Below are 20988 nucleotides of genomic sequence, written 5' to 3' on the forward strand. Positions count from 1 at the left end.
CATACTCCAAAAGTGATTCTACGTAACATGGCTTTTTGAGTAGGTTACCTTTTCGAGAAAGTCGGTAAGCATGTATCTCCAAAAGAATCTCCGTCCCAACATGCCAGGCTACAAATCCAATCATTACATAGGTTTTCCATGGGCCAGGAAGATCCAGTCCTGGTAAATCCATTCCCAGGAACATTGCTGCCACTACATTTATAAGAAAAATATATATTTAAATGTAGTCACCCCCAAGGGAGGTAATTATGTATGTACATGTGTGTGTATTATATCAAATAAAACATAGTAAAAGAGTTTATGAGATGAATTAGATTAATATTTAAGACTAAATAGTTAACTTAGTCTTTTTTTAATTATAAGACTAGAAACAGTAAATGGAAATTATAATTATGATCTACTAATTGTTTAATAAGAGACATTTAAAATATATTGATAACCATACTTGACTTTTGAAAATCACTTTCCCTTGAAGATACCATCCCCATGGAAATGACTTGCAGACACTGGGCTGGGATGCTCCCAGCCCATCTCACCCCAACTCACAAATGACCCTCAACTTGAGCATTTGGCCATTAGCACAGCTTATTCAGTTGGCAAAGGCAAATGCTAAAAAAAAAAAGGAGTCTTAGAAGGAAAGTTTTAAAGCCATTTCAAAAACCTTAAACTTCAAACTGAAATAATGACTTAAATAATCACCTCTAGAAATTACTTTCTGGATCTCAATGTTTAAGGCTGATCTCTCCTCAACAACCAATTACTCCGATTACTAATACATCTAAAAATCATTTAAGCCAAATTACCACCTGCAATATAAACAACCAGCAATTATATATGAATAAGTGGCATCACAATTACTTACCTGCTATTATTCTAGCAGCTGTGCCCATACTCCAATGAGTCCAGTTAAAAATGTGCCTCCTACCAAATAAAGAACCAGTCAAAAGTGATAGAACTACAATTAATTCCCAAGAGGATAAAAAGCGTGCAATTTCCCTTATTGCCTAGGAATTAGATATCTGAAATACATTTTAAAACCCTTTAAAGTAAATATAATTTACCACTGAATTTTATAAGATACAAAGTGTTTTCACTTAGAAAGGAATTAGTTTGCCAAATAATGATATCTACAATAAGACCACTTATATATATATAAAAGCTGTAAGTACCTTGGGTCATGTAAAGGTGGCCTGAAGGCTGCCAAAAGAGGCTGAAGAACTGCTAAAATCATCACTATACAACCAAGGTATGGGTGATAACCTGCATACTGAACAAAGATACATCATTTTAATGGCCTCAATCTCACCCACCAATTTAAATCCTCAAATTAAAAATAATACACACAGATGATGTATTCTTTGTGTTTTTCTGTGGCTTTAAACATTTACTAATAACAATAGGCACCATTCACTGATCACCCTCTGTATACCAGATACATACTCTATATACAGTATTACTAATGCTGTCTATAATGCTTGACAGTTAACAATATCCCACTTTTAAAACAGAGAACTGAGGCTTAGAGATATCAAGTAGTGTATCCAGTGCCACACACAGTGTGCAAATGATTGTGGTGAAATTCATAGAGAGTGCTGCCTCTCCCCCATCAGGATGTTAGATGATCACCAACACCAGTACAGCCCACCTAGGGCCCGTTAGTATCCTCATGTCAAGAGCAATCACCCCAATGTACAGTAATTTTGTTTAGACCTCTGTGTTTCCTTGAGCTGAAGGTTCTATATGATTCCTTGTAACTCAAATGCTTAACAGAGCCTTAGTCACTCACTAAATGTTGATTAAATGAATAACCCATACAGCCACTCATTAAAATCTTATCTCCTCTGTTCAGAATGGAGGTCGAACCTGAGAAAAAAACATCAACAAGGTATCTCAACACTTTTAGCTCCACTCCTCTCTTAGAGATGCTGCATGACTACTCAAAACAGCAGATAGTTGGGTTAGGCCACTTAGCACAATTATTCCACTTAAAAACTTAAGAAACGGACTAAGGAGATGTTCTAATCCTTGACATGCTTAGATGGAGGACTATTTCAGTCTGTTGTCACTGACTGTCATGCTTCGTTAGGCTCTAAAATCTGTGATCTAGAACAAGTGTATAGTGGTTTCTAAGCCATGATAGGAAGCTTTGGTAAAGAGGAACAATAATCTGACAAAAGAATATTACAAAAACACTTTCAAGCCATGGACTCAGTTATACACAGATAAATTATAACCAGGACCATGGAGAGGGAAAGTGCTTCTATCTCATAAAACCACAATAACAACAGCAATGAAATTCTTATATGTGCTTAGAATGCACAGGAAACTAGCCTAAGCGCTTTCAGCTAATTAACTCTCAACTCACAGAGAGCCTATGATGTAGCTACTATACTCTCCCCTTTATACAATCCTATTCATAAACTGCGAAGACTGCAAACTACAAAGCTTACAAAACAAGCATTACCCTTAGGGCACCTGGGTGGCTCAGTAGGTTGACCATCTGCCATTGGCTCAGGTTACGATCCTGGGGTCCCTGGATTGAGCCCTGAGTCCTACACTGGGCTCCCCACTCAATGAGTGGGGAGTCTGCTTCTGCCCCTGCCCCTGTTCACATTGTCTCTATCTCTCTCTCTCAAATAAATATATAAAATCTTTATTTTTTTTAAGATTTTATTTATTTATTCATGAGAAACACACACACACACACATACACACAGAGAGAGAGGCAAAGACACAGGCAGAGGGAGAAGCAGGCTCCATGCAGGGAGCCTTATGCAGGACTCGATCCTAAGACTCCAGGATCACGCCCTGGACCAAAGGTAGGTGCTAAACCACTGAGCCACCCAGAGATCCCCTAAATAAAAGCTTTAAAAAAAGAAATTACCCTTGTCCCAAATATCTGCATAAAATATAGTTCTGATGGATAGTTCCTATCAGAAAATCTTCATCAAAAAAAAAAAAAAGAAAGAAAACCATCATTTCTTTTATTAAAAAAAAAAAAAAAAAAGGTTAACCAATCTAGAAACTACCTAAAAAGCAGGCAAGAGGTTTCCTGGTGACTCAAGATTCATCAATCTTGCCTTTATATCAACAGCCTGAACTGAAATAATAAATTTTGATATCAAATTCTGACTGGCTATAAAACTGGAAAAATGCCATGGAAGCACAGGCTCTGACCCTAGGTACATTATTCTCAGTAAGTCTTATTCATTCATTTAATATTTACTGAGGACATACTATGTACCAGAATCTGCTCTGGGTGCTTAAGATACACCAGTAAACATACCAGCAAATATCTTCACTCTGATGTTAGCTTAGAGGCAATTGTAATATTAGTCAGAGAAAACCACTTACAGTGTTCATGTTCCTTAGACATCACACTTTGAATTTTCACCACCCCATAGTGAGAAAACTCACCCAAGCTATGTGGAGTATCCATAACATTTAATGCAGCCTAAAAATATATTTCATTACCAAGTAATCTGCAATCACATCCTCGCTCTACCTCTGGCCCCCCAGCCATATGGAATAGTTGCCAGATGATTAAAAAAGGGAAGAAAGAGAGACACATGCAGAAATATCTTTTAACCTCTTCTCATTTGAGAAGGAAACAGCAATTTCCTCTGACATCAAAATCAATTTATATAAAAACATTCTGTTTAAGAGATACTTACCGAACTCCAGCCTCCTCTGTAAATAAAAGGCAGAACAAAAGCAATGCAGGTGAGGGCAGTCGTAGTGAGCATAAGCATCCGATGCACCTGTGAGGGTGAAATGACATGGTGAAAAGACAGTTAACCAGGTAAGAGAAAAAAAAAAAAACAGGTAAGAGAAAGGAGTTGGTGAGACTGTGGCGAGAAGATCCTGGGGTGGGATTCACTGGAGGCACACATTTGATGGGCATCTAATCACCATTTGCAGTAAGTTAAAAAAAAAAAAAGAAAAAAAAACAATAAATGATTGAACTTTAATTATCTTTTTAAAGATTTTATTTACTTATTCATGAGAGATACAGAGAAAGACAAAGGCAGAGACACAGGCAGAGGGAGAAGCAGGCTCCTTGCAGGGAGCCTGATGTGGGACTCGATGTGAAACTCGATCCCAGGACTCCAGGATCACGCCCTGGGCCCAAGGCAGATGCTAAACCACTGAGCCACCCAGAAATCCCAATGATTGAACTTTAAAGAAAACTCTAAGCTGCCATCCCCATCATTCAAAAGCATTTGCCAAGACTTCACCTGCACAGAGCAGCAGGTTGGCTATTTCACACACAGAGCACACCTACCTGCCAAAAGTCTTTCATTTCCTTCCTTTATGATGTTCCACGACCAAGCACAGTGCTGTACCAGATACAATGAGACAGCAAGGAAACAGAAAATACTGTTTCCTGAGGAGCTTAGGATACAAGTGAGTAGATGAGAGAAACATATGAAATGTCAACTCATTGTCTAAATCATGAGAGTGGAATGGCACTGTGATTTGGCTATGCCAGGATAAACAGTACAAAGAAAAACTATCTCAGGGAAGGAGGACATATAATCATTCTATATATTACACTACATATAGCAACATCAGAGTTTTAAAGGCAGTAGAGAATTTGGGGCGCCTCGGTGGTGCAGTCGGTTAAGCATCTGCCTTCAGCTCATGGTCCTGGAATCCAGCCCTGCATCAGGCTGGGCTCCCTGCTCAGCAAGGAGCCTGCTTCTCCCTCTCCTTCTCCCTCTCCCTCTGCCAGCTGCTCTGCCTGCTTGGACTCTCTCTCTCCCTCTCTCTCTCTCTGTCAAATAATTAATAAATAAATAAAATCTTTAATAAAGAAAGAAATGCAATAGAGAATTTGAATTGGTAAAATGTAGATGCAAAGAATTTTCCAATTGGGAATATCCACACAAGCAGATGAGAGAGAGATAGAGACAGAGAACAAGAGAAAGAAAAAGTGAGAGAAGAGAAAAAGAGAGAAACCAAAGGCAAAGACAGAGATGAGCAAGGCACATAGCAGTAGTGAGAACAAATAAAATACATTGACCCTGCGAGAACCAATATTGAAAACCAGGTCAGATAAAGTAAGTCTTAAAGGCTACAAACTTATATAAAGTCTCAAGAATACCTTTATAAAGTTAAAAGTGTTTCAGTAAACGGTATTTTTTCAAAAGCAGACATGTACATTCTATTTCAACACATACTCATTGATCTTCCACTATATGTGCAACTGTCTACACCCCATGACATGTAAAAGACAAGGTTTGTTTTGCTTTGTTTTGAGGGGTGCTGATTGACTCTTGTCTTCCTATCAAGAGACTGTCTCCTCATCCCATGCAAAGGGACAGCATGAAAAGAAACACTTCTAGCTCCTCTTCCCACCCACAGAGGAGACAGATGATCTTGATCATCTACCCAGAGATAGTCCAACATTCATTGGCATCAACCAGAGGACAGACCCTTGTTTGGAAATGCATGCATTAACCCTCATTATTTCTTTCTTCTGCTCTCCATCCTCCTTGACCTATCTGCACTCAGTGAGTGCAGTGAATGAATCCTCTTCCAGGCTCTACCCTTAGCCTGTGGACATGTAAGTCAGGATCTTTTGGGTCCCAAAGTCTATGTTACAAAGGGGTGCACATGGCTCTGAGACATTCTCCAATCCAGCCTGAGCCTCATAAAGCTGTCTCTATTTTGACCACCATCAAGTATCCTATGTCTCTTCTCAAACAGTTAGGAAACCAAAGGGTAAAATGAAGAAATTATAAGGATTCCACAACTACAACTATAACCACCAAAAAAAAAAAAAAAAAAAAAAAAAAAAGAAGGAAAAGAAAGCCACATATTACCTATGTTTTCATCTTGCAGCATTCAAATAATATGGAAGTTGTATTAAACTTTTTCTACCACCTACCTGAAACCAAGCTGCTTGACCAAGGAAGGCCTTTGACCAAACAGATTTGAAGAACCGAGCAATGAGCACACCTATGCTCACGGTAGTCATCCAGGCCACAAACATTAAGGCACCTGCAGGTGAGAAAATAGAATGACTGACATCACAAACCAAGCTGTTTCATATATGGCCAAGCCAAATATTCAGAACATAGAAAACAAATAATGAAATACACTGAATGAATGTAAGCATAACCTAAAAGCACCCCATATATCATAGCTTATACCCACCACCAGTACTACTTCTAAAAGTTAACACTTCTGTCCCTCCCATCATGTGCCAGGAGCTGTCTCTAAGTGCTTGACATGTATTACTCTAATTGGTCTTTATAACAATCCCATTCAGGGGATCCCTGGGTGGCGCAGCGGTTTAGCGCCTGCCTTTGGCCCAGGGCGCGATCCTGGAGAGCTGGGATCGAATCCCACACGTCGGGCTCCCGGTGCATGGAGCCTGCTTCTCCCTCTGCCTGTGTCTCTGCCTGTGTGTGTGTGTGTGTGACTATCATAAATAAATTTAAAAAAAAAAATCCCATTCAGTAGTTACAATTATTATTCTAGTTTTGCCTGATGGAGAAACTAAGGAAGAGAGAAGTTAAATAACTTGCCTATATCTACAAAGTTGGGTTTCAAACCCAGTCTGGCTTCAGCAATGGTGCTCTTAACCATGACACTAATACATCCCTTCTGCAGTTATGTGAGCATCTTTTCTCTTCCCATTCCAAAAACAATAAAAACAAATAGGCACATTTACATGCGAAATCCAATTACTGTCATGCTGGAGCTACTAGTAGAAGCAAATTACCAATAATAAAGTTATTTTCAAGCTTAACTATGATGACATTTATTGAAACACTACTGGAAGGAATAATTCTAGAGAATATAAAGGAAATATACCAAGTAAGGAAAGATCTCCCCCATACTAGTATACACTGAGCTATTCCCCTACTTTTATTTTTTTTTTTAAGATTTTATTTATTTATTCACGAGAGACACACAGAGAGAGAAAGACAGAGACACAGGCAGAGGGAGAAGCAGGCTCCATGCAGGGAGCCCGATGCAGGACTCAACCCCCGGGACTCCAGGACATGGCCTGGGCCAAAGGCAGGTGCTAAACCGCTGAGCCACCCAGGGATCCATATTCTCCTACTGTTAAATCCCATCTTTTCAACAATAAACTGGGGTACTTTTCAAATGGAATCAACTTTCATCTGTAGAACCAGAACATGTTAGAGCCTTGTTTTTAGGCTATGGCTCAATGTGGTTAATTTCATCACTTTAATCATTTAATCATTTCATGATTTAACGTCATCATATATTTAGCACTGAGTAATTTGTATACCCTCAAATACTTATATCCATTCTTCAACGAAACTCTATCTTTGAAACCAAACTACCGTTAAACAATCAAAATCACAAAGCACTCTTCTATTACAAGCTTTTATTTTAATAAATGTCCTAATTAAGATCTCACAAAAATTAAATTGATTAACTCTGGGTTAATCACCTCTGGCTATAGTTAGAAATAACTGGGGCACTCTTTAAAAAAATAATTTTAAAAAATTTTTTAAAAAATAGGGCAGCCCCAGTGGCGCAGCGGTTTAGTGCCGCCTGCAGCCCGGGGTATGATCCTGGAGACCCGGGATCGAGTCCCACATTGGGCTCCCGGTGCATGGAGTCTGCTTCTCCCTCTGCCTGTGTCTCTGTCTCTCTCTCTCCCTCTCTCTCTCTCTCGCTCTGTGTCTCTCATGAATAAATAAAAAATAAAATCTTAAAAAAAATAAAATAAATAAAAACTACAGATGTCTTAAAAACTCCATTAGTGATTTTAATGTATAGCCAGGGTTAAAACCACTGAATTATCCCTACTTTCCATCTTTAACACAAACTAGCAAACATTAAGATAGATACTGCTACCTGCAAATGTTAATATTTAAACATAGAAGATTTATGAACATTTGCTAAATTATGCCCACCACCATTCCTAATCCAACCAGCATTGAGTCATCAGGTAAATTTATTCCACTAAGTAATAATGAGATTACACATGTAACTTACCATGTGTCTTCAGAAGGAATAAAGAACGGGATCCTCCCACGTTCTTTGGATAGCCTGTCACATTATGTTTTTCATATGTAATCAAAGGTTGCCGCGAATGCTTATAAATTCGACCTGAAATTTTAAAAAATGAAAATGAAGAATTACTTCCTCAATAATTTTTAAGGTAATAAAAAATAAATATCATCAGATATCATTCATATGCAAAAGCCACATAAATGTACATTCAAGTATAAACAGTCTTCTTGAAAAAAGTTAAAGAAATAATTTAGCCAATCAAGAGATGAATCAAAATGAGGACAAAGAATGGACAAGTTACAGTGAAAGAGCTGAAGTATGCAAGAGACCAAACACTGAAGTCAAACTGATCACTGATAATATCAAAAATCACTGAAAATGTCAAATATAATTCTTCAAAGATACTACATACTTTTAAAAATCTGGAATCCTATTGTACCTGGACAAAATGGGTAGGTAGAAAACAACAAAAACATTTTGATGCTACATTATTTGGCATATGGTCAATTTGGACTGGCTTTGACTAACAAATCAAAATCCCAAGTAACAGTGACATAAACAAATTGAGGATGTGTTATTATTTATTATGTACAGATTAAGTCTGTGAATGTGTAGAATTATTTTAGTATGTGAGTATGTATGCGTGGTTGTACACTCTGGGAATCTATCCTACAGAAACACTCCCCTTTTAACCAAAGATAAATGCACAAAAATATCTACAAAAAGTTGTGGACTTTTTATGCTGGACGAAAAAAAAAATATATATATATATAGTAAGCAAGCTAAATGTCCATCATTAGGAGAAAAAATCATGGAACACACATTATTTTTAGAATACAACACAAGTGTCAAGAAGAATAAAAAGAATTAAGAAATTTGACATAACAGATATAAAGGAATCTTTACTCCAATGAAATAAGTACTACACCACAGACTACATCTCAATAATTTCCAAAAAAGAAATACATACAGGATACAGGTTACATTATCTATCCAAAATTCAACAAAACTAAAAATTAACAATAAAAAAACTAGGAAAAAATGATCCACCTAGATATTTATAAAACTACTCTTCTAAACATTCCTGATGTTAAATACGGAATCAAAATTTAAATTGCAAGTCTCAGGGATCCCTGGGTGGCTCAGTGGGTTGGTGCCTGCCTTCGGCCCAGGGTGTAATCCTGGAGTCCCAGGATCGAGTCCCACATCAGGCTTCCTGCATGGAGCCTGCTTCTCCCTCTGCCTGTGTCTCTGCCTCTCTCTCTCTGTCTCTCTGTGTCTGTCATGAATAAATAAAATCTTTAAAAAAAAATTAAAAAATAAAGGTGGATTTTAACAAACTAGTAAGTCAAAAAATCAAGGCTATTATATAAAAGCCCAATGAAATCAACTAAGATTTGGCAAGTCAGACCACAAGATAAAAAGAAAGAACACAAAGAATATTAGAAACATAAAAGGGTGACACAGTTGCTGATATAGAAGATACTGTTTAAAATTTTATGAAAATGCTACATACAATTTTAAGGAAGCCAATAACTTTCCTGATGGATGAACAGAAAACTAGCTGATGGCAAAGCACGAGCCTGGGGTAGCACACGGACAAGTCCTTGAAAAAGGCAAAGGGACCTTCCTCTACAGACTCAACTGCCTCAATGTTAATACTTTGCTAAAAGCAAAAGGCAATCTTAGCCTGACGCCCAGGATCCTGTAAGTCTACTTAAACATGTAAAGATTCCTTTAGAAATGTCCTCTAACTCTAAACCCCCAAGATACATGTTGGCAATCATCCCCCAAGAACATGGCCCACCAATATACATCTGAAGGGTCTCATGACTCAGGTTTTATTAGACAGTAATAAGTGACCTTTTCCTAACGATAGCTAGCCCCCTCAAGATCCTGGATACCTTGCTTCCAAAATTCCTTAGAGTACACTATCCTCAAACCCGCCCCCTCAACTCCCAGATATAATCAACCACCCCTCACAGGCCTGGGGCAGCAGCTCTTTCTGCCCACCAGTCGTGTCCCCATGTTTTAATTAAAACCATCATTTTACACCATATTAAAGATGTTTCAAGAATTCTTTCTTGCTCGTGGACTCCTGACCTCACCCCACCAAACCTCACCTATATCCCAAAACTTCATCATTTCCTATACACCAACAAACTTAGAAAATGTAAGAAAAATAATCCCATTCACAAGAGTTTGTGTTAGAAATCTACAAAATATATAGAAACAAAGTAACAAAAAATATATGAGCCTATATGAAGACATGAAGAAAACCACCAGATTTTAACCAGCGGAATATCCAACATATTCCTGGATAAAAAGACTCACTATTGCAAAGATGTCAATTATTCCCCAAATTAATCTAACATTTAATTACAATTCCAATCACAGCTCCAGTAGGATTTTTAATGGAATCTGACAGTCATTTCTAAAGTTTATCTGGAAGAACAGATACACAACTAAGAGGCAAGAATTTCTAAAAAAGGAAACCAAGAGGGGAATCATGCTCTATCAAAATTCATAATTTATTATAAAGCTACAGTAATTCAACTGGTACAGTAGTAGATTAATGAAAGAATAAACTAGAAATAGTTTGATTTACTGATAGAGGTTTGGTATACAATAATGAGGCTTTTAAAGCAGCAGAGATAAAATGAACTATTCAAAAAATGGTGTTAGAACAACTGTTAGTCATTTCAGAAATACTATTATATCATGACTTGTTTATAACAGAGAAGATCAGAGCGAAAGCAGCAAACAAGAAAAGTTTTATGTAATAGATACCTAGAGAAAAGAGTCGAGAAGAAAGAGACAGTAAGATCAGAAATTATACTGAATTAGCAGAGTGGTGGTGACAAAAACCAGACCACATTCCCAATGCCTGAGAGGTAAATTGGAAGAAAGTGTTTTTAAATTCTGATTCACTGCAGACCCATGAGCTAAGCAAGAACTTAACCTTCATTAAAGCAGAAGTCCATTATAATTTTGGAATTTCTTTGTATGGCTCCATTATAATCCTGGATTTCTGCTCCAAGGCAGGTTGAGTTCATGTTTGGTACAAGGCTCTACAGTATTACATGACGTGTATTATGCCTAAATTGTTAAAATATCCAGTCGTGATAAACAGGGTTTCCAATTCGTTAATTATTTAAATTGGTAGATTTCCTAATTGTGAATTACTTATTCACTCAAGTGAGTTCTATCATTTCACATGACTGCTTATCTCATGATAGGACAATGCCAGCATTCTGGGGGAAAAACAGCATTAGAAAAAGGTTTTAAATGGATTTTACTGAAATTGGGTACATTTTACATTTTTTATATAGGTTATAGAGATTTTATGATTGCTTTGAAAAATAGTTTCAACCTCACAAAGTTTCACTGCTTTTAAGCGGAGTGCAATTTATAAATGGTCCACATACATATAACTAGATAACAGAAGATACAATGATTTATGTGGCAATTGTACTTTGTTCCCCAATACAAGGGTACTGGAAAGTTTATTCCCTGAAGCAGTAATGTCTAGGTTTGGGTGGTTTCTTTTTTTTTTTTAGGTTTTGTTTTGCTTTTCTGCTTCACACTCCATCAGTTAAAAAAAAAAAAAGAGTCTGTGCTCCAGATATATGTATAATTTAGTTAACGAACATATTAATATACTATTGTTTTAATGCATTATGACCACTGTAAAATATATTAAAGTAGAAAAATTTTGAGATGAGATCAAATAAATCTAAATAGAAGGTTCTAGTGTTATTAGACTCTTATAATGTATACACCTTATTTGGGAGAACCTTGTCCAAGAGTAGCAAGTTATTAAACCACAGTATACAAAACAATCACCTGGATGCTTGTTAAAAATGCAGATTCCAAGCATCAATGAGAGATTCAGTGGGTCTAAGATGGAGTTCAGGAATCTACATTTTTAGTAGTCACTCCAAGTGGATCTGAAGTAGGTTGTTTGAGGCCACACCTTGAGAAGCACCACAAAACACAAGATGGAGATTCTTTCCACCATATCATCAGCATGGCAACACCAGCAGAAGGAGATACAGCAATGCTCTACTCTGTACCTACATTATCCATGAACTAGATATTTCTGGGGGAATACTGGAACTATCACTTAAAATATTGTTTCTATCAGAAAATACATTCCAATTTCTACAGTGCTGACCCAAGAAGAAATATTGGCATTGTCATACACCCGCCACACAGACACACAACTTATTATATAATAGAATTTATCCACTTAAATGAAATTGCTTTTCTTTTAAAGTATAATTTTTTTAAGTATCAAGTTTTTTTAAGATTTTATTCACTTATACAAGAGAGAGAAAGAGCATGAGCAGGGAGGAGGGGCAGAAGGAGAGGGAGAAACAGACAGCCACTGAGCAGGGAGCCCAACGTAGGGCTCGATCTCAAGGCCCTGAGATCATGAACTGAGCTGAAGGCAGATGCTTAACCAACTGAGCCACCCAGGCGCCCCTAAATATCAAGTTTTTTAAAGTATAAATGCAGACTGTTAAATCCCCTAGCAATTTAAGACGTCCATTTGCATCAATAATCATGTATGGAGCACCTGTACCGGCACCAAAGGAAAGTTTGGTATGATGGAAAGGGCACGGCTTCTGTAAGTGGAACAGCCTGGGGTTTAATTTCTGACTCTGCTACTAGTTTGATTTGGAACAAGTTATTTAGCCTTTCTAAGTTCCAGTTTCCTTCTCTTAAATAGGCAATATAATGTTTATTTAAAAAGCCTCTGTGAGAAATGAGATATATGTAATGCACAATAAGAGAGAGCTACAATAACAACAAACACAATGACCTATACTTGAGTGGCATCCATTTAAAAACACAAATATTTGACCCTTTTTCTCATTAAAAATTCAGTTCCTACATTTTCCATATTAACTACTTTGGTTCTGAAGTCAAAGAGTTTGGGTTCAAATTCCAGCTCTACCACTGACTTATCTGGGCAAATTACTTAACGTAAACCTCAGTTTCCTCTCAGATGAAACAGGGATAGTAAGAGTATATATCTAAAATAATTTTTATGAAGATAAAAATGAATGATATAACTATAGTGCTTAGCCAGTGACTGGCACTCATTAAGCCCAGAGTAGTTTTTCTTCATTATTATCATATAACCAAGAAATGATTTTTAGGCTATATTTGCTATTGCTGGTGCAAACAAGAATGCATGCTTTGACTAAGATAGCTACACATATCATCTACAACTAAATCTACAAATATTCCCAATTTTCTCATAACACTGAGTAGATACTTTATCCTGCTTCAAAACCATCGTCTTCCTTTTACCTATAATATAAAATCTAAATCACACACAGAATATGCAAAATCTTTTCACAATTTTACCTGCACATTTCTACTCTTCCTCTTCCTTCACCTCACCCCCTAACCTTCATTCCATATGCCCAGCTTCTCACCATTTTCAAAAGAAGCTATATTCTCAAAGTTTGGGGGTGGTATTATCTCCCAAGAGAAGAGTTACTAAATAATACCTTGGCATTTCCTGTAGTTCTTCAAAACATCATCAGCCAAGACCTTAAACAAAATCTTATAATCCTTATTAATATATGTGTTGCAGTTCCCACCAGGACAGCCTTCTTAATGATAAATTAAATATTCAATCTCAAAAAACTACTGTAGGCTGCACCTGGCATCAGATTCACTTAGAGAGATGTGGGACAGCAGACACAGCAAACCTGCAGAACATTTAGAGGCATTTTCCTTCAATGGGAGATCCTGTAGCTCCTTATTCAGCTGTCCAGGAGCTACTCTCTCTACACTTCCTCCACCTCCCTGGACAAAGCTCAAGCTCAAGGAGATGAGATTCACAGTGGACAGGTTATTCTGCAAAGGCCAATATCTCTTGCAACAGCCCTATAGTCACTGCTATAGGATCCCTGCCAGGGATCTGCCAATGTCACAACACTTAGAGAAGCCCAAAGATATGGCTCCTTACTTGGTATTTATAGTTCTTCCTGGTCCAAGTGCAGTTTGCCAGCCAGAAGGCATTTTTATCATAAGCATGTCACCTTATAACACAGTTGACACTACTTTTATCTGGTTCCCCGGGAAACAAAATGAGAAGGTCAACCAAAGTCAAATTGTCAGGCAAAAATGGAAAAAGGTTTTGATAACTCTTCATTCACAAGTGTGTGTCTTTAAAAATGAGCAATTATAGTAGTCTCTCCTGGAAAGGTGGAAAAGGGAAGAAGAGAGAAGAAAAACTTTGAAAAGATAGTTTTCATCAATATACGTACCATTGTCAGCTGCACCATCTGCTAGAAATATGTAGTAGCTTGTGTTTAGATCAAATCTATTTTTAACCCCGGGAAGGGTAATGTTTCTTCTGAAAGAACACTGTATAACACCATCCGCCAGCCTCCAAGCCATATCCTCAAGAGCACCCTACAAACATACACAATGGGTCTTCTTAGCACTTTCCACAGATTTGCTAAAAATAAAATATGACCAAAATCCTGACCTGCTCGATTTCCTTTCCCTAAGATCTTTTGTGCATGTTTTGTCTGCTATATCATTGTTTTTCCACTTCCTCTCTGAAGACTATAAGAAATATTTTCTCCTAGTTTATTTGTCTTTATCCCACTTGGCAAAAATACTATTTTTACTGTGAGTCAGAACCCCACAAATCCTCTACCCAAGTTAGAAACTTTGGCAAATGTACTAACCCCATCTGGCTACTAACACACAATCAAAAACACTGAAGAAACAATTAGGAAGTAATACCCTAGTGACCAAAAGGCAACATGCAACAAGGGAGAAGTTCCAAACCCATGGGAAAGCTCTGCAGAGGACATAAAGTCATTAGGCGATGGCTACTGCTCTGTCAGAGCTCACCTGCTTGTCAACTGCCATATGAAAAAAGATACTTCTCTACCAGAAATAGGCCATCTCTGGCACAGATGCCAAGAAGAGGCATTAAAGACACCTGTCCAAGGCACTGAACCATTCTCTATTATACATGCTCCTCTTTCTCACTAGGCGAGAAACTCTGTGTCATTAAACTAAGCCTCTTCTTAAAAAATCTGTCTGTACACTTTTGAAAAGGAGCTGATTGCTCTGGCCATCTTAACCATTTTTTTCTAAGATGCAAAAAAAAAAAAAAAAAGGATTTAGGTGACCCTGGCAAGAATTCATCTTTTCCTACAAGAGAAACTTGTCTTGTGCTTTCCAAAGTGTAGAAAAGGGGAGATGGTAGTCAAAGGGTACAAAGAGGCAGTTATATAGGATGAGTAAGTCTAGAGATCTAACGTACAGCATGATGACTGCATTTAATAATAGCGAATTGTATCCTGGAAATTTACTAAGAGAGTAAATTTCAGGTGCTCTCACCGCAAAAGAAAGGTAAGTATGTGAGGATGCAACTGTAAGTAATCATTTCACTATGTATATGTATATCAAAACATCATGGTGTATACCTTAAATACACACAATTTTGTTATATGATAATAAAATATATTTAATATATAGTGTTAAATAGAATATATTAATATGTTAAACATATGAATATAATAATATAATTTATATTTTTATATATTATTTTTAAAATAAAATAGAGCACAGAAAAGTTTCTTCCAGATTATTGTAAGAAAGGAACCCTGCTGTGGCTCTGCTGCTAACTGAGGATGGGGAGCTACCTTGCAGCACGGTTATACCACTGTCGGCCACAGAGTCAAAAGGTAGACAAGCCAGGCAGAGCTTCCCAGAATTTTCACACCTACCCTAGAGTCCATCACAGGGTGACTTCGCCCCGTCAAGTGAGAAGGTTGTATGTGCACGGTCTGATCTTCACGAATACACAAATAAGCATCATCATCACCCTGAAAACATTTACAAATGAGAAAAATTCAAAGGAATTTCAACATTTTGGGGGTTTTTTTTGTTTTTGTTGTTTTTTTAATTTTTATTTATGATAGTCACAGAGAGAGAGAGAGAGAGAGAGAGAGAGAGGCAGAGACACAGGCAGAGGGAGAAGCAGGCTCCATGCCGGGAGCCGATGCGGGACTCGATCCCGGGACTCCAGGATCACGCCCTGGGCCAAAGGCAGGCGCGGAACCGCTGAGCCATCCAGGGATCCCCTATTTGATGCTTTTAAAACATAATTTACTGATTCAGTCCTAAATGGTCCTATGTATTTCAGAGAATTGGCTGTCCAATTCACCAGTTTTAAATAATTCTGCTATAATGAAGAAACAAAAAGCAGAAACAGACCCATATGTACAGAGAACAAATTTGATGGCTGCCAGAGAAGAGGAGGTAGGGGAATGGGCAAAATAGGCAAGAGGCAGTGGGAGATACAGGCTTCTAGCTATGGAATGAATAAGTAATGGGAACAAATGTTAGAATACAGGAAATATAGTCAATGGTATTATAACACTGTTGTAACAGTAGCTACACCTGTGAGGAGCACAGTATGGTGTTTAAAATGGTCTAATCACAATGTTGTACACCTGAAACTAATGTAACATTGTGTGTCAACTATACATTATTCAATATAAATACATACATACATACATAATTTTGTTACAATACAAAAGCAACACAATTTCAATGTAAAAATAGATTAAAATAACACGTTTATATGCCCATAACTCAAACACCACTGTTAATGCTTTCATGTATATTCATACAAATCTATTTGTATTTATACCTATTTTTTCATCCCAAATAGGAAAATACACAGTTCCATTACCTTTTTTCACCAAACTTATTGTGAACATTGTCTGTAAATAAATATCTGTGTCTTAAAATTTTTCATAACTATAAATCCACTGCACTATATTGGGTTGGGGGGGTAACTTTTAAGATAAGGACACCAATCAAATACTGCTAATATTGTACACACTCAATAGATTTACTATTACATATTAAGACCAACATGTCTAAACTTAAGGAGGTAGTTTTTGTCAGTCTAATTTTTATCTACCTTTTAATCTCCAATATTCCTTAGCTCTGAAAGTTAGAGCTTACTTAAAATGACTATCAGAAGACAGACTCAAGGGCAGCCTGGGTGGCTCAGCGGTTTAGCGCCACCTTCAGTCCAAGACGTGACCCTGGAGACCCGAGATCGAGTCCCACGGCAGGCTACCTGCATGAAGCCTGCTTCTCCCTCGGCCTGTGTCTATGCCTCTGTGTGTGTGTGTGTGTGTGTGTGTGTGTCTCATGAATAAATAAATAAAATCTTTTTAAAGAAGAAGAAGATAGACTCAATCTTCAAACTACATTTAAATAATGGTACAACGAAATAAATCTGCATTTTAAATTACTGTACATAGTTTTCGTTCTTTCACCTATTCTAAACCATTCTCTATAAACTATCTAATAAGGTCTTTCATATGTTGTAGTCACTCAACTCCTTAAACAAAGCCAAGACTGACAAGTTATAATAAATTTTGCCACTAATCCCAATGATATTCTAACATATTTTAAATTTATTTTTAGAAGTTCCACTTTTGAGAACTCCCAAGTACATAACTTTAGCAAACCAATTATCCAGTTACTTCTATTCAAATCAGAATTAGCCCACCTCAAAAAATTTGAAGTCATCATGATTTAAACCAGGAATCAACAAACTATGACACACAGATCAAATTCAGTCTAATGCCTATTTTTGTACAGCCCACAGGCTAAGAAAGATGTTTACATATCTAAATCATTTTTTTTAATTTATTGAAAGAGAAGAGCATGAGCAGAGGCAGAGGAAGAGGAAGAAGCAGACTCCCCACTGAGCAAGGAGCACAATTCGGGGCTCAATCCAGAACCCTGAGATCATGACCTGAGCTGAAGGCAGACACTTAACTGACTGAGCTACAAATTATCTTTTTATTTATTTTTTTTTAATTTTTATTTATTTATGATAGTCACACAGAGAGAGAGAGAGAGGCAGAGACATAGGCAGAGGGAGAAGCAGGCTCCATGCACCGGGAGCCCGACGTGGGATTCGATCCCGGGTCTCCAGGATCAGGCCAAAGGCAGGCGCCAAACCACTACACCACCCAGGGATCCCCAAATTATCTTTTTAATTAAAAGAAGAATATGTCATCATGAGTAAAAATACGTGAAATCCAAATTTCAGTGTCCACAAATAAAGTTTTATTGCAACACAGCCATACCTATTAATTTATGGATTGTCTCCTGCTGTTTTAGTACTACCACAACAGAGATGAGTATTTAGAACAAAGACCATGTGCTCACAAATTCTAAAGTAGTTACTATCTGGATGTTTACAGAAAAAGTTCACTGATCTCTAATTTAAACAAATACCATGTGTTTTCTAGACTATCATCTATGAGGTATATACATTTTTTTAATTCAAAACAAATTTTAATATAACAAAACAGTTGATTCTGAGGCAAAATGATGACAAGTCAACTGCCATGCTAACTCATTGCAGACAGATGTCTCAAATATTGGAGAAAATGATGGGGGTGGAAAAGAAGTAACTCTCAGTTCTCACAACTCTATAGTGAAAAGTATGAGAAGGTGCTATTACAACCTTGGGTGCCAAGCAATTCTAGAAACCCCAAGTTTGGAGCATGGAAACACACATGTAAGAAGTTCTACCAAATTTCTGAATTGGACAGATCCTCTTTCTCCCATCTGTTCTTGAATCAAGCACTTAGAATGTACTCTGTATAGAAAATATTGTATGGATACTGTGGAAAAAATAAAGATGGCTAGATCGTTCTTAGAATCACAGACTAGGGACGCCTGGGTGGCTCAGCGGTTGAGCGCCTGCCTTCAGCCCAGGGCATGGTCCTGGAGTCCCCGGATCAAGTCCCACAGAGGCCTCCAAAGCATGGAGTCTGCTTCTCTCTCTGCCTATGCCTCTGCCTTTCTCTGTGTCTCTCACGAATGAATAAATAAAATCTTAAAAAGAAAAAAAAAAAGCAACAACCAAAGACTATGTTTTAAAGGAAGAGACAGTTATAATAGTACATGAATTATGATAAAATAAGTTTAGACAAAGCACCATGGAAGCACAATTTATGAAGAGCCAAAAGGTTGAAAAAACTTATAAGAAAAGATAGGGGTGCCTGAATGGCTCCGTCGGTTAAGCATCTGCCTTCAGCTCAGGTCATGATTCCAGGTTCTGGGATGGAGCCCCACATCAGGCTTCCTGCTCAGCAGGGAGTCTGGTTCTTCCTCTGTCTCACCCTGCTTGTGCTCACGCACTCTCTCTCAAATAAATAAATAAAATCTTAAAAAAAAAAAAGATAATAATTAACTAAGCCTTAGAAAATAAGAAATATTTATACATGGATAAGGTAGGGCTGAGAGTCAGGGAAAAATTTCCCAAAAGGAGAAAATTCCATGACCAAACACATAGAAATATTAAAAAAAAAAAATGAAAATTTTAGGAAATAGGTCATTGTGCTATAACATATACAAAGTAAGGCTGAAATTACAACAAGGGCTTTGAAGAGTTTTGAAAGCCAGGCTAATGAAAAAACATTTTTTTCTGTAACTACTAAGTTTACCAAAGGTTTTGGGGATAAAACTGAGATGATCTCAGTGGTAGCTTGGGAAGAAAAAAAAACAGTCAATGACTGTTGAAAGAAGAAATGAACAGGAGAAATCATGGGGCCAGGAGGACTAGTAAGGGGTCACTGTGGCAGTCTGGAAATGATAATAAAGGTGTAAGCCAAGCCAGAGATAGTGACAATGCAAATAAAGAGAATGTAGAAGTATGTCAAAGACAGAATCAAAAGTATCTGGAAGACTGGCAGCAGCAAACACATTAGCACTCAAATCTTGACTTCTAAACACTATTCCTATTAAAAGGAAACAGAATTCCTTTGAAAAGTGATGAAATGTAAATAGTGTAAGATGAGTGGGCATCTTGTTACACCAGAAAGCAAGGACACGCCAAAAAACTAATGGAGATACATCAGAAGGGCACACACACACACACATACACACAAAGGCGTGAAGAGGCCATATTTGGGTCAATGTGAGCATCTAAAAGAAGAATGATGAGGCGCCTGGGTGGCTCAGATGGTTGAGCGTCTGCCTTGGGCTCAGGTTGTGATCTCAGGGTCCTGGGATGGAGCCCTATGTCAGGCTACTTGCTCAGTAGAGAGTCTGCTTCTCCCTCTCCCTCTGTTCTCTCTCTTCTCTCTGCTATTCTTGCTCTCACTCTCTCTCAAATAAATAAATAAATATTTTTTTTAAAAAAAGATGAATGATAATGATAAACAATAACACAATAGACAAAAGGAATTAATTAGTCCATAGTATTTCACCAAAACGAAAAGGGAAGTGCAGAGGAAAGAAAGCTCTTCTTTTTAGAAGAACACCAGCTAATAAATAAACTAGAAAAATGATTAGATTAGAAAAATCACCACTTTGCAACCATAAATGTAACAACTGTTTCAGGAAAGGGACATAAATAGATGCTAAAATCATTTGGTAAAATGCTATTGAGGAACAGAATATTCATACACGCTCAAAGTATCACCCCAACAGATTGCTTATTAATTAAAAAGAGAAAACATGCCTTCACAATGGAAAAATCTGACAGATACCAGTGATCAAACATAAAACCACATCAATAATGGAATAATCTGATATTATGCTTCTCTTGATACGATGCCCTGAGATAGAAACAAACCCCTTAGGTAGTATTTGTGCCAAAAATCTTAACTTGAATCTACTGTATAAATTGTGAGACATTCTACAGAATTGGACTAAAAAAAAAAAAAATCTAAAAAATAGGGTGAATAATCAAAGAGATAACAAATGTATTGAGGGATAAGTGATTGGATCTTGGGTCAAAATTTTTTTTTTGAAAAACAGCTAAAAGGGACTTTATGGGGACAACTGAGGTATTTGGAATATAGACTATATTGCATAAAATTATTAATCATTATTAAGTTTTCTCTATGTGGTCAAGATATCATGGTAATTATAGCAGCATATATCCTTGCTCTG

The 20988-nt window shown here is 37.2% G+C and overlaps 1 protein-coding gene across 4 annotated transcripts in view; it reads right to left on the reverse strand.

Annotated features, from left to right (window-relative positions):
- The window catches only part of FRRS1 (ferric chelate reductase 1), a 45621-nt gene that overhangs the window by 2119 nt on the left and 22514 nt on the right, over window positions 1-20988 (reverse strand). For all 4 annotated transcript variants that reach the window (XM_077905576.1, XM_077905575.1, XM_077905577.1 and 1 more), the window contains 8 exons: window positions 15777-15875; window positions 14295-14442; window positions 7987-8100; window positions 5894-6006; window positions 3675-3761; window positions 1170-1267; window positions 863-921; window positions 49-192 (listed from right to left, as the gene is read on the reverse strand). In XM_077905576.1, coding sequence (XP_077761702.1) covers window positions 49-192; window positions 863-921; window positions 1170-1267; window positions 3675-3761; window positions 5894-6006; window positions 7987-8100; window positions 14295-14442; window positions 15777-15875 — 862 coding nt within the window. The remainder of the gene's footprint in view (window positions 1-48; window positions 193-862; window positions 922-1169; window positions 1268-3674; window positions 3762-5893; window positions 6007-7986; window positions 8101-14294; window positions 14443-15776; window positions 15876-20988) is intronic.

This window comes from Canis aureus, chromosome 8 (genome assembly GCF_053574225.1).
Source record: "Canis aureus isolate CA01 chromosome 8, VMU_Caureus_v.1.0, whole genome shotgun sequence".
NCBI lineage: Eukaryota > Metazoa > Chordata > Mammalia > Carnivora > Canidae > Canis > Canis aureus.